Below are 12,238 nucleotides of genomic sequence, written 5' to 3' on the forward strand. Positions count from 1 at the left end.
TCATCTAGGAGATTCACCCTTGGGATATTAGGACATTCGGTGTGATAGTGTCCCTTATGATGGCACTCATAGCATACAACATTGGTGTGTTCTCTTGGAGGGTGATTGGCTTGATTTCTGATGCCCACCATCTCAAGCTGAAGATCATTCAGGGCCTTGGCAAGGTCATTGACTCTGGGTTCTTTATTAGTAGGAGGGGTCAGGGGAGTAGGAAGGAGGGGGGCTCGAGGGCAAGGCTGGGGATATCTTCCAGGTGGAGGGTGAGGATATACACCTCATTGAGGGTAAGCATCTACGGGAGGACCATACATTTTAGGTGGAGGCAGTGGATACATCTCTGATGGGGGGTGGGGGTATGCCCCTGAGTTGGACCCCTCAGGTTGTTGTTGCAAGAATTGAGGGGGTTGGGGAGGGACAACTATCTTTTTTGAAGCGGGGTTGGACTGAACTTTGTCAAAATTTTAAGCAATCTCTTGTGCTCGCACCATGGTCTTTGAATTCTCCCATTTAAGCTTAAGGCAGAATTCATCACCTGCTCCTGCTATGAGGTAGCCCAACACATGTTGAGTCATTCCAGCTCAAAATCTGGTGTTGTCCTCCTCTGTGACAATTAAATGGTCTAGGAGCACGGCCACTCGATCCACATATCGATGTGCCGTCTCACCTTCTAACTGCTTCACGTTTGCCACTTGCAGAGATACACATTCTCCGGCTCCTCTTCTTTGCCGAAATACTCGATCATAGCCGCTGTCAACCTCAACCAACTTTGGCGAATGTCTTCCGCTTGCTTCTCATACCACACTTGAGTCAAACCCTTTAGAAATTTGGGAAGAACCAACAACCATCTACCTTCAATAAGAAAATTGAGAGAAACACAATAGCGCTTGAAGGCCACAAGATACTCGTTTGGATTTTCTTCTACCCTACCATAGAACACAGGAATGTCAACCATGCTTGGAAAAGAGGAGGGGATTGAAGAATACAGTGGAGGAGGTAAGAAAATACAAGATTATGTATTGACAATAGAGAGTGGAATCTTAAAATGAAAGTGCAGGGATGAGACTTCTGGGAGTGGTGTGATATTCCGTACGGGAAGAGTCGATGGCGAAGAAGAGTTCGTAGACAACTTTTATAGCTGACATCATTGTGGAAGATTGGGGCTACGGCATGCATTAAGTTGTTCATCAAAGCAAAGAGGAAAGCCATTACCATGGTAAGAAGATGCAGGGCTTGCACATCACCTTCCGAATCCTCAAGCTCTTGTAGTCTCCATGAGATTTCTTCTAGTGGGGTGAGGTTCGACATTTTCGTTCCTTTGAAGAGGTATCTCCTTTTGATTCACAAAACGCTCGTGCTAGTGAATCAACGATGCTATTTTGAGTTCTTGGAATATGCTTCACTTGAATCTCTTCAAAGTTTGACAAAGTTGAGTGGCCTATTGATGGTGGCCTGTCAAGGCTTCTCTTCTCACTTTTCACTCACCGCTCACTTGTCGGCATACTAGTTGTGAGTCGCCTCATACCTCTAGTTGAGTGATTTGATGTTCTTTGGCTTTTTGTAAGCCAAAAATGAGTGCGGATTACTCGGCTTGATTGCAAGTGTCCACTGCCACAGGGCTGCCATATAAAAACTTTTCTCCATCGAGTGAAGTCAAGGTCACACCTACCCCTATCGCTTTTGTCGAAGTTATATAAGTACCATCAAAGTGTAAGACCCAAGCCGACATCATATGAGCACCAAGACACATACGTCCCAAGTCTCTCGATAATCTAGGATTGGGAGGATGACTGGATAAGGGGAAGCCAAAACGTCAGCAAGGCATTCTGGCCCGAAGAAGCTCACAATTTTCTATTGAAAATTCACTTTGTGTCCAAACAGAATTACCACATGAAGTTCATGATGCAGAACAAAAAGTTGATTAGGAACAAATGGGTTCCGAGGACAGAACATCTTAACCATGTAAATGCATGTTATTACATAAGAATTTTAAGAACCCTAGCTCCTTGGCATAATCATAGTAATAGCTCCTTGGCTTTTCTTGCACCTTAACCTTTTTATTGAACACTCTTTTCTTCTTGACCTTCAAAGGGACAAAGTTAGATGAACAACTAGATTCTGGCATTTTGTCGGTTGCTTGAGAGAATTCGATAGAAGAGACTCACTTTTCACGCGTCTTCTTCGCCTAGGAGTAATACTTTCTTATTCTGACCAGCCAATCGTGAAGAGCTCGGAGAACTGAACACTTCTCCTTTTTGTGGCATCGAGAAATTCCACCTCAGCAAAAAGATACCGCCCCCAGAAGCTTTGTTGCCATAGAGGATGTAGGATGCAAAGCAGGGAGGAGGAGGCAGCGGGCGCAAAGGAGTGGATAGTGAGGTAGGAAAACACGACGCATGGAGCGTAGAGAGAGTAGCACAGGCGGAGGTAGCAGCAGGATTGGTAGCAGCATGGCGGTGTAGGTAGCGGCAACAGTAGGATAGGCGGTGGTGTGACAGCCATGACCCTTATGGCGAGGTGCGGGGTACAGCGCCCGATGGTGGCGTGCAGGCAGCGGCGATAGGCACAGGTGGAGAGGCACAGATGGAGAGAATGCAAGTGAGAGAGAGAGGAGAGGGGAGAGGAGAGAGGAGAGAGAGAGAGAGGGAAGAAAGGAGAGAGGAGAGAGGAGAGGAAGAGAGGAGAGAGAGGAGAGGAAGAGAGGAGAGAGAAATAGAGGGACAAGAGGAGAGAGGAGAGAGAGAGAGAGAGAGGAGAGAGAAATAGAGGGAGAAAAAGAGGTGGGGGAAAAGAGGGACTAGAGGGAGGACTAGAGAGAGAGAAGATGAGAGGGAGAGGGGGTGGGACGAGAAGAGAGGGGGTGGGACGATAGCATTTGCACAAGAGAACTACCAAGTTATCGAAGGTGGCATGATCCTCATACGTGGAGATTAGTATCCTAGTAGCCACACCATTTCTATTAACTAGAAAAGAAATCTAGGCATGAGGCTAGATGCTAGACGTGGCAAGGCTCGAGGGCCATGGGGGATAGGGAATGTGAGGGGAGAATCTTTAACATGGGTGGGAAAAAGGGATTAAGAGGAGCGGGAATGAAGAGGGAGACTATGGCACAAGGGGGAAGGAAGAGGGGGAAGAGGAGCATGTACATGATGGGAGGTGGAATGTGGAGATATCAAGGGAAGAGAGTCATGTTTTATTTGAAAGGAAGGATGGGGAAAATCAAAATACTAGCATGGTGGCTATACAAGATTGAGCGTGTCACATCAAGGAATAGCCCTCTCCTTTTATAGCAAAGAGAGGGGGTCTCTCCCAATAAATGCATCCTCCCGCATGCATGGTGTGTGTGGAGGAATCTCCCATGTGGGCTACATGGGTACGCACTCTCAATTGTGTGCGACAACCCTTTGCCTCATTTTTCCACATAAATCAAACCTCAAAACTAAGGTCTAAGATACTCCCTTGGTCCCTTCTCAATTTTATAATATGTTCAAACATCTAGGAGGACAAGTGGAGGGTTGGCACAAGGAATCTTGCCACCTTATCCTACTTTCCCCATTATTTAACTTGCATTCTTGGACTACCTACACTCCCCCCACATGGACCTATCCTACATGCAGGGAATAATCCAATATAATATCCATCTCCACCTATTTTATATTACTTTTTCCATGGTCCTTGAGCCATGTCTCACTAAATGTAGGCATGGGACCGCTTAGGTGGAGGGGTGGCACATGGAGGAACCATGCCACCTCAACATTTTATAATATTACTAGCATGGATTATGTACAACACCTTGGGTCCTCTTATGTGGAAGGGTGGCACACCCTACCACCTCAACCCTGGGCCCTATGCATACCATATTTTATTATACTATTGCCACACATACAAGCACACACACATATTTATGCCTTTTACTTTAGTCAAATTTATCCATAACATTACCCACCTAACCTAGTGTTAAAGTTACACATGGAAGCTCACAAAGGAGATTTCAATTTTTCATTATAGCACCTTAGGGTGTTTACAGACTAGTACACCATGGCCACTTCCCATGGCAAGATTGTCCGCTCATGTCCAACCCATGGCCCAATGCATTCAATGCACCATGTGTGGGCATGGCCTAGATGCTTTGAAGGCACCATGGGTGGGAATGGATAGCTCTAGTCTATAAACACCCTTAGAGGGCCTCCCCGCGCATGCTAGTGGGGCATCAATGCTTTTGTTGCTCCCCACGCCTGTGCCAACATTAGGAGGGATGGAATCTCAATGTTGCAACACTATGCCAGCAAATCCGTTTGAAGCAGTGCTACGCTAGAATTCCAATGCCCAAGCCCTCTCATTTGATCTTATTTCCAGTTGGCTCAAATATTAATCACAAGTTGGAATAACAGAAGCCTTCAATGGGATGTGGTTTCTACACTACTAGCTTAGCATGCCAGTGCTGGAGTCTTAGCCTTGGCGAGGCACTCTTAGAGTGCTAACAAACATATACGCAGATTAGCCAAAGGAATCCCCAAGTTTCCTTGGACCCATAGGAGGGCAAAGAAACTCGCGAGGAAATAGAAACTCGCCACAAATTAAAAACTCGTGACTTGCTGCAAAATGCAGTACTGATTGTTTTTGGCTTGCCCAGAAGGGTAACTCTTATTAGAGATTCACATTTCTAAAAGTCTTATGACATGGTGAGAGTTTTGTGGGAAATGGGAACTTGAATGCCAAGGTGGCATGTGGTCCCCCACCTTTTTTTCCCACAAAACCTTGGGGCTGTTGAGCTCAAGGGATTTGTGGAAAAAGGTAACTAGTGAATCTTTTAAAGGTTGAAAATCACACCTACTCCACATTTCCAGCAAACAATATGATATTTTCCCTACCATGTCATAAGGGATTAAGAAGTGAAATGGGAATTTGAATTTTAGAAATTCTTCGATTACCCTGGCTAGTTCTTTCCCTAGAAATCCTCCATCTCTCTCTCTCCCTCTCTCTCTCCCTCCCTCCCTCTCTCTCTCTCTCTCTCTCTCTCTCAAGCTTTCAATTCATCTCCTTGAGTCTCAGGCCACATCCCCCTTTTCTCCACACCCTCTTCTTTTTCAACTTTTGGATTTTGGTCATGCCTTATCAATGATTGAATATCATTCACCTTGTTTACATCCAGATTGATGGGTGCTTGCCATTAGACTCTAATATTGCCGTCCATCAACACAACTTTAAGATTCTACCTCAAATGATGCAGGCACACCTCGCCAGTCTGACAGTTATTTTCTGGTACTCCAAAGGGGTTTGAAGAAATCAAGCTCATAAGCTATAGAACATACCTTGATTCTCCTGCTAGATCAAGCTCATAAGCTATAGAAAATACCTTGATTCTCCTGCTTACTTTTCAATAGCCCGCATGCATGAGAGTTTATAAAGTAAGTGAACCTAGAAAGATAAGTCAATATGTAAATGGATTGTAGAGTTACAAAATCAAACAGCAGCTGAGTTTACACAGACGTTTCTGTTTTATGAACACAAGGTTCCACTGTTGTGGGACATTATAAAAGTGAGAGAACTAATCCATATAAGAGTTTTATTCCAGTACCAAAATGAAGGTATGTAGCCTTCTTTATTACAATCCCTGGCGAGAGGAAGTGTTCCCTCTTTATTACAACTTCCAAAAACAACATGAAGTCATCACTATCCAATGTTACAACTACTCAGCATCATAGTGAATGATGTGACCAAAACTATTGATAGTGAAATATCCACTATGTTTCAATTCCAACAGCATGGAATGAACGTGCAAGATATTGTCATCATGAAGAACCAGAAACGGAGTTTGCAAAAATAGGACAGCATCGACATGTGGTCCAACAATTTGTACGGAGACATCAGATCCATCTGGCAGCCTATATGGAATTAGCATGACCCGGCCATTAGATTCCTAGTGGAAATCATTAACCTCATAATGTGTTAATAATCACTCACGCTTCTTCAACGACACTCCCTCCGATTACAGAATCCTGATGGTACTTTCACAACAGCCTGTACTGAATTGCAGGTATAGCAAAAAGGCCTGCTTGGATCTCTATTCACATGAGTCCCAGAACAAGCAGAGCATTGAAATTGAACGAGCTGACCATTAAGACCAGTGAAATTCAACATGCCAAAAACCTGTGACAGCAAAGAAGAGAGACGATTACAATCAAGTTAATGGAAAACATATGCAGAGATGTGGGAATTTCTATACCTTTCTACCATATTCGAGGCCTGAAACTTGGGGGATAAATGCTTGCTTCAGTTCCTCCCTCTGCGTACCCTTGGCAACATCACCCAAGATTGTGAAATCATAAACACAGAGGCATTCATCTGCACGCATGTATGACACATTGCACAATGTGTGCATCACTATGCCATTCTCATGGAATTCCTGGATAAGCTGTGCTTGCACGCTCTTCTGCTCATTCACAAATGTTATTAATGAATGAAGTCGGGATCAGGTCATACAGTGAAAAATAAGGATGCTAACACAAAGCATAGGCTTTATTGACTTACTATTGCTCTATCTTCATTTCGTGGTCCATCAGCTATAATCAGTTGGTCGTTTGCTGAGCCATTCGAGTCGACTTTGATGACCACAAATGCAATTGTACTGACAAGATTTAAAACATTACCAAAACTTATCCTCAGCTGGTCAGCAACCCATGGGGAGTAGCATGCAAGAGTAGTCTCACGGAGGAAAGTAATAGTTCCATCAAAGGGATCACCCCGGATGACTGCAATTGTAGCATTTACATGCACGGAATAGTTTGTTGTTCCACCCTCCCCACTCCCTCTTTCAACTACAGTTGCACCCTCTATACGATAGAATGATTCAACTCTTTATATTGTTCCACAAAAGAGTGGGGGACAACGAGTGTTATTGTACCAGAGAAGGTACTCTCTGTAAAGTCAGCATGGATACAGATAGGATAGCTAGGACTCCTAGCCTAGTAGGTTCTGTATTTGACCAACAACTTGCCCTCAAATGCAAAGCAGTGGTTTATAAACTCAGATAATACATGGATAGGTAGTGTTGGAAGTGAGTTCCCACCCCCTATAAAATTGTCTCCCAAAGGAACTATTGCATGAGGACTAAACATAGGACTTTCCAAAGGAGGTGCACTATTGTGACTATCTTTTGGAGGTAAGGAAGAAGTGGCATCATCTTCACATTGCCTCATCACAAAAGAATGCTTGCTTGCTTATTATACAGAAAGAGAGTGCAGTCAGTCACCCAACCAAAATAAAACCTTTCACAATTTCATTTAATATACAAAAAATAACTCAAAGATTGTCATTGCCCTTGATATCTAATACTGAAAATGCCATTTATTAAAAATAGCAAAGTACAAACATTCACAGTTGCTACTCAAATTTTCATTTATTTAAAAGAACTGAGTACAGCCATTTTGACAGAGTCACTACTTCATAGAAGCATCGAAAAAAACTAAGGTGTTTAAATATTTAAACTATGACAACATCTAGCATAAGTCATGCAGTATGCACTCAGTCGTCTGTTTCTAAAAAAATATCCTACAAATTTAAATACTGATTAAGCTGGAGTGTCCAACACTTCACACTACATCGAATGTAGAATCTAAAGTGAAAAGCAATATCAAAAAGAAAAATCTAAAAAATAGAAGCTCGCACTTTCTTCATATGCAAATTTAGCTGCTGTGTGGAATGCTTTCTTCAACTATGTTTTTCCGCCCTTTGCTATTGGAGATTGCTTGAGGAGACTTCCCTGCTTCAGATACTTTGAGCTGCTCACTAAATTTGAAGATACTATTTTTCGAAGGTCAATGGCAGAGCACACTAAGTGATGTGACTGAGACATAAGCTGATAGTAACTTACCATGATAAAACTGATGCTAACTCAGCAAACAAACTGATACTAACTCAACACATAAGCTAATGCTAAGTAAACATTAAAGCTGGCAACAACTAGCTGCTAAAGGATGCTTAACTGTGTGTTCTCTAAAACGTTTACAAAAGTACTGTGACCAGTTGCAAGGTGTCAGGGGTTCACTCTACTTGAGAATGATGGATAGACTACCACCGTACGAGGGCAACACATTCACTATCTATGTTGCAAATGCCAGATTGCACAGTTTGCACAATTGACTATATTAGGTCTCAAATCTCTAACCAATGCTCCAATTTAAGCATGAGCAGGATAGAGTAGAGTAGGAATTGCAATTGGGAATTAGAAGCCCCAAATTTCGTGGACTGTAGGCAGAAAAGCCCCAATTTACACCACCTCATAACCAATTTCGAGCATCAGCAAATCTCCAACAGAGTCTATCTGGATCAGCAAATCTCCAACAGAGTGTAGCTGCCTACGTGACCTATCGGAGCAATTATGGTGCAAATGCTGGAATTTTGTTGCAACTGGTTTGGGCTTACGATCGAAAGACCAGCTCAATCACAACGATGTAAGAAAGGGATTTTGAGGTAATATGATGTTGGCACGTGTCAACTGGAGATAGACGATCAATGGTCATACTGTTCATTGTTGTAATTACCATAGGCAATCAAAAATCTCAACAGCAAGGGCAGACTTATTCCTAATCCTAATGTCACCTTTGCTACACAGTCAGGAGATCGACTTACGTACGGTGGGAGTCTCTCACAGAGAAAATCTAGACATGGAATGCAGAGGGGAGAAAATGGTGGCAGGGATTGATTGACTCTACATGGTCAGCTCCCCACGCAATTCCGCGCCAAGGTTTCTAAAAAGGACCGGTCTGCCCATCTACTTCATCACACAGTGTGTAGAATGCAAGTTCTTTATTTTAACTAAACCTGCCTTGAAACGTTTACAGTAGATTTCCATGCACGTGTCTAAAGAAAGGCGAGGTGTTCCTTGTTGCGCGTTCCCACACTCTAGAAAAAGAAGCAGATTTAGGCACTCCAAATCTGATTTATTTTCAGAGAATAATGAAACTCGATTTAGGGGCAAAGAGGAGAGAAAAGGATACTAGGAGTTGAGGGCTGGATTTGCAGAATTGCGAGGTTGTATTCATAACGCAGCCATTACTATACACGACTCCTACCCCTTTCTTCTCCTCGTATGGGGGCTTGCAATTGGTCGCACATTTGAAAAAAGAAAGAACTGAAGATGCGACTAGGGACAAAGGAGAAGGGCATACCTGATTTGCAGTCTGGAATACCAGTATCGTTTATGCATTTCCCACATAACATAGGAGTCGCATAGTCCAAAGGATTATCATTGAAGCAGTGGTTGGAGTTACAAACTTCCACTTTCTTCTTCTCTGGAGAACATTCACCTAATACTCCATAACACAATCTTCAGTTTCACTCACGCAAAATAATCTTTAACATGATACGACAAATAAATGACCACATACCATTTGCTTGATCCTCCTTTATTCTGACGCTAGTGAATTCATCTCCACCGGTGTGCTAAACAGGTGCCACATGCAAAGGTTCCGTAAACTTCTGTAGCTCTGAAACTTACGAACAGTTGTAGTTTATTAAACGGAACGCATACAAGAGAAACAGCCAAAAACAACAAGGATTCAAGTGAAGTGATAAAGGAAGAACATACCACGTTCAAAGTTCTGGCTACCGGTGTCCATGGAATCGCCAGAGAATTCAACGGGAGAAGCCATAGGGAGAGGAAAGCAGAAGTATAAAACTAGAGTCTGGAAGATATGAAGACCGATGAACGCAGATTCTGCTCTGTCCATTATATAGGCACAAGTATGAAGAAGTTGTACCCATGCCAATCGCCCCATCAGACTCACCAAATCAGGCTGAGAGGGAAGATGGAATTCCTTCAATTACTTGGCCGGTTTGGACGAAGCGAAAACATCTCTATGATCAATACTGTATGCACTCGGCGGACCACAACAACGCCAATCCACGCTTAACACCAGTGCCACTCACCAACCCAAACACAGCATTAGACCACAGAAGCAAAGACGAATCAGAGGCAAAGCCTCAATTCAAGGGACGAAGAGAAACAACAGTACAAGAGGAAGAATGCATTTCAATGCATTTCAACAGGTGGCAGTGTGGGAGTGGAAGAGCACGTGCCCAAACAAATCTGACCAATCATTTTTTCCCGCAAATTATATAGGAAAATTTACTTATTTTTCCCTTTCCAAAATCCAAAGCCCAGCGCCCCTTAAATCCACAACCTTTGGACAACCCTTAAGCTTAGTGAGTGTTGAAAAGCCTGTCAATTGTGGGCTACATCAGTAGATACGGATTTATATGATCTGTGAATGATGGGTTCAGGTCTAAAATTTGAGCAAAAGACAATTCTTATTGTGGCTCTCCAACTTCGAGGTTCTGGAGCAGGTTTTAGAGCTTTGCCTTAGCTTCAAGCGAAAGAAAAACCACAAGGGACCACCTCTCTCTCATATGCCCCTTGTATATATAGAGACCAGTGTGAAGAGAGACATAGTTTGTTGAGGAGTTTTCCATACAAGTCCTCCTTTTTCATTTCTAATGCACAAAGAGAGAGAGAGAGAGAGAGAGAGGTTTATATTGCTTCATGGATTCATATTTCTTGTAACATGATTTGGTACGTGCAGATGTTTCAGTAGCAAATCAATTGAATTTGCAATCGGTGACCACATGCCACTATCCTTGCACATTTGCTATAGCCAACAATATCAACCATGCTTTGTTTCGTAATGTACAAACTGCTTAGTTTCGAGTAACTATTGTTCATGGCTTGATTGAATACATGTCACTATCCTCGCACATTTGCTGTAGCCAACAATATCATCCATGCATTGTTTCCTAATGTACAAACTACTTAGTTTCCAAAATTTGTTGTTCATGGCTTGATTTGATGGATCATTGCCCTTAGTTACTTTCTAAACACAATTTTTGAGAGACTAGGATGGTAAAGACTCTGTAAACCTGTTCTTTCTAGAAATGAGTGTCCAGTGATTAAATTAGGCTTCCAGTCTTCAGAGCTATCATGATGCCTCTTTTCTAAATTAGGACTGTCGCGTGTTGTGGAGTGCACACAAGAGACTATAGAACTTGTCAGGTTTTGAGAAAATAGTAAAGAAAAGACGACGAATTTAGTTTATTGTTCCTCTCCTCTCCTCTCACGTATTTCTCTTGCTGTCCCCTATAATTGGTAGCTTGGAAGAGGATTTGGTTTTCAGTAGTCTCATGCAGTTTTTGGCACCTCTAGTTTTCTAATTATTGTAATGGGTCTGTAGCATTTGGCTGAGTTCCTCCTTTGTGTATTTGTAATAATTCCTTAGCAACTCGTATCAACTTGAATCTATATTTGATGCTATGTATAGCTTAGCTCCTACCTGAGTATAGCTGATTGGCAAGTGTGTGAATAGAGGAAGTGTGTGGAAGGTTGAGAATGTGTAACTGTTGTCTTGACTCAACTTCATCATATTTAAACATCTCTTGCTGGATTAATATTCTTAAATTGTGGCATCTGTCTAGCATATTGTTATTCTGGATATGGTGGTGCTCAATCATGGCCTTGTGGAGCTGTGTTGTGAATTTATAGTGCCTTGCTTGATGCTCACTCTGTAGTTTTTAGCAATGGACTATTGCATTGACAGCCAGTTGGATCGAATTGGTACAATTGAAGTAGTGCAGCGTTCATCACATTAACGTGTCTGGTATACTTTTTTTTGGTATGACGTTAGACTATTCTATTTTCTCAAGTTGTGGGATTTGGGAACGTTTGTTGTTGTCTCTATGTTTGTTTTAAGTTTTCCCTGTTGTCATCTCTTACTCTCACAAGTTGAAGAGTGCCTAGTATGAGGCTGTTGCTCCTCCATAGCTTTGTGCTCTGCTTTTACATACTGATTGTTGCTGCTAACTAGGCTTGTGCTTTTGTAACTGCTGTGTTTCTCCATAGTTGTTGCTTCACACAAGCTCGGTTTTGCAACTCTGCTCCCTCCATAGCTATTGCTATTGGCTCTCAATACCTTTCTCCTTTCATCAAGGTCATACATTTCACTACATAGCGCTTGCTACTAAGAGAGCCACTGTGTTTGCATAGCATTCTGCTATGATGAATGAAGATATATGCAGAGGTTTCATAATTGAATTTGATGGTGGTGTTTGTTATGGTTTGAGAGAACAGAGATTGAGAGAAATTCCACTACAATAGCAGTGCCACCTCTCCTATTACATTATATACACGAGAATGGAATATATATGGCATTTCGAAGGATACAATTTTAGCAAAACAAATGCATTTAAT

At 42.4% G+C, this 12,238-nt stretch overlaps 1 protein-coding gene across 2 annotated transcripts; it reads right to left on the bottom strand.

The window, feature by feature from the left end:
• Nucleotides 1–5,518: 5,518 nt before the first annotated feature.
• On the bottom strand, nucleotides 5,519–9,961 carry LOC147893796 (uncharacterized). Of its 2 annotated transcripts, none has more exons than XM_087385914.1 (6): nucleotides 9,890–9,961; nucleotides 9,587–9,815; nucleotides 9,168–9,485; nucleotides 6,529–6,625; nucleotides 6,224–6,430; nucleotides 5,519–6,147 (listed from the first exon to the last, which is right to left on the bottom strand). In XM_087385914.1, exons 3-6 carry the CDS (start codon nucleotides 9,212–9,214, stop codon nucleotides 5,968–5,970), a joined length of 531 nt encoding a protein of 176 aa, XP_087242040.1. In that variant the 5' UTR covers nucleotides 9,215–9,485; nucleotides 9,587–9,815; nucleotides 9,890–9,961; the 3' UTR covers nucleotides 5,519–5,967. The 2 variants fall into 2 exon arrangements, with proteins under 2 accessions (XP_087242040.1, XP_087242038.1); XM_087385912.1 differs by having other exon boundaries at nucleotides 9,168–9,305; nucleotides 9,387–9,485; nucleotides 9,587–9,955.
• Nucleotides 9,962–12,238: the final 2,277 nt, after the last annotated feature.

This window comes from Dipteris shenzhenensis, chromosome 15 (genome assembly GCF_047967505.1).
Source record: "Dipteris shenzhenensis isolate YYH24624 ecotype China chromosome 15, Dip_SZ_1.0, whole genome shotgun sequence".
NCBI classification, from domain to species: Eukaryota; Viridiplantae; Streptophyta; class Polypodiopsida; order Gleicheniales; family Dipteridaceae; genus Dipteris; species Dipteris shenzhenensis.

Excerpts from the sequence above, each read along its gene's own strand:
- LOC147893796 (XM_087385914.1), bottom strand. The coding sequence starts at position 9,214 with ATGTGGGAAATGCATAAACGATACTGGTATTCCAGACTGCAAATCAG. Across the intron at positions 6,626-9,167 it reads TATTCCAGACTGCAAATCAG|TACAATTGCATTTGTGGTCA; the intron begins GTATGCCCTTCT and ends AAATCTTGTCAG. Across the intron at positions 6,148-6,223 it reads GCCTCGAATATGGTAGAAAG|GTTTTTGGCATGTTGAATTT; the intron begins GTATAGAAATTC and ends TTGCTGTCACAG.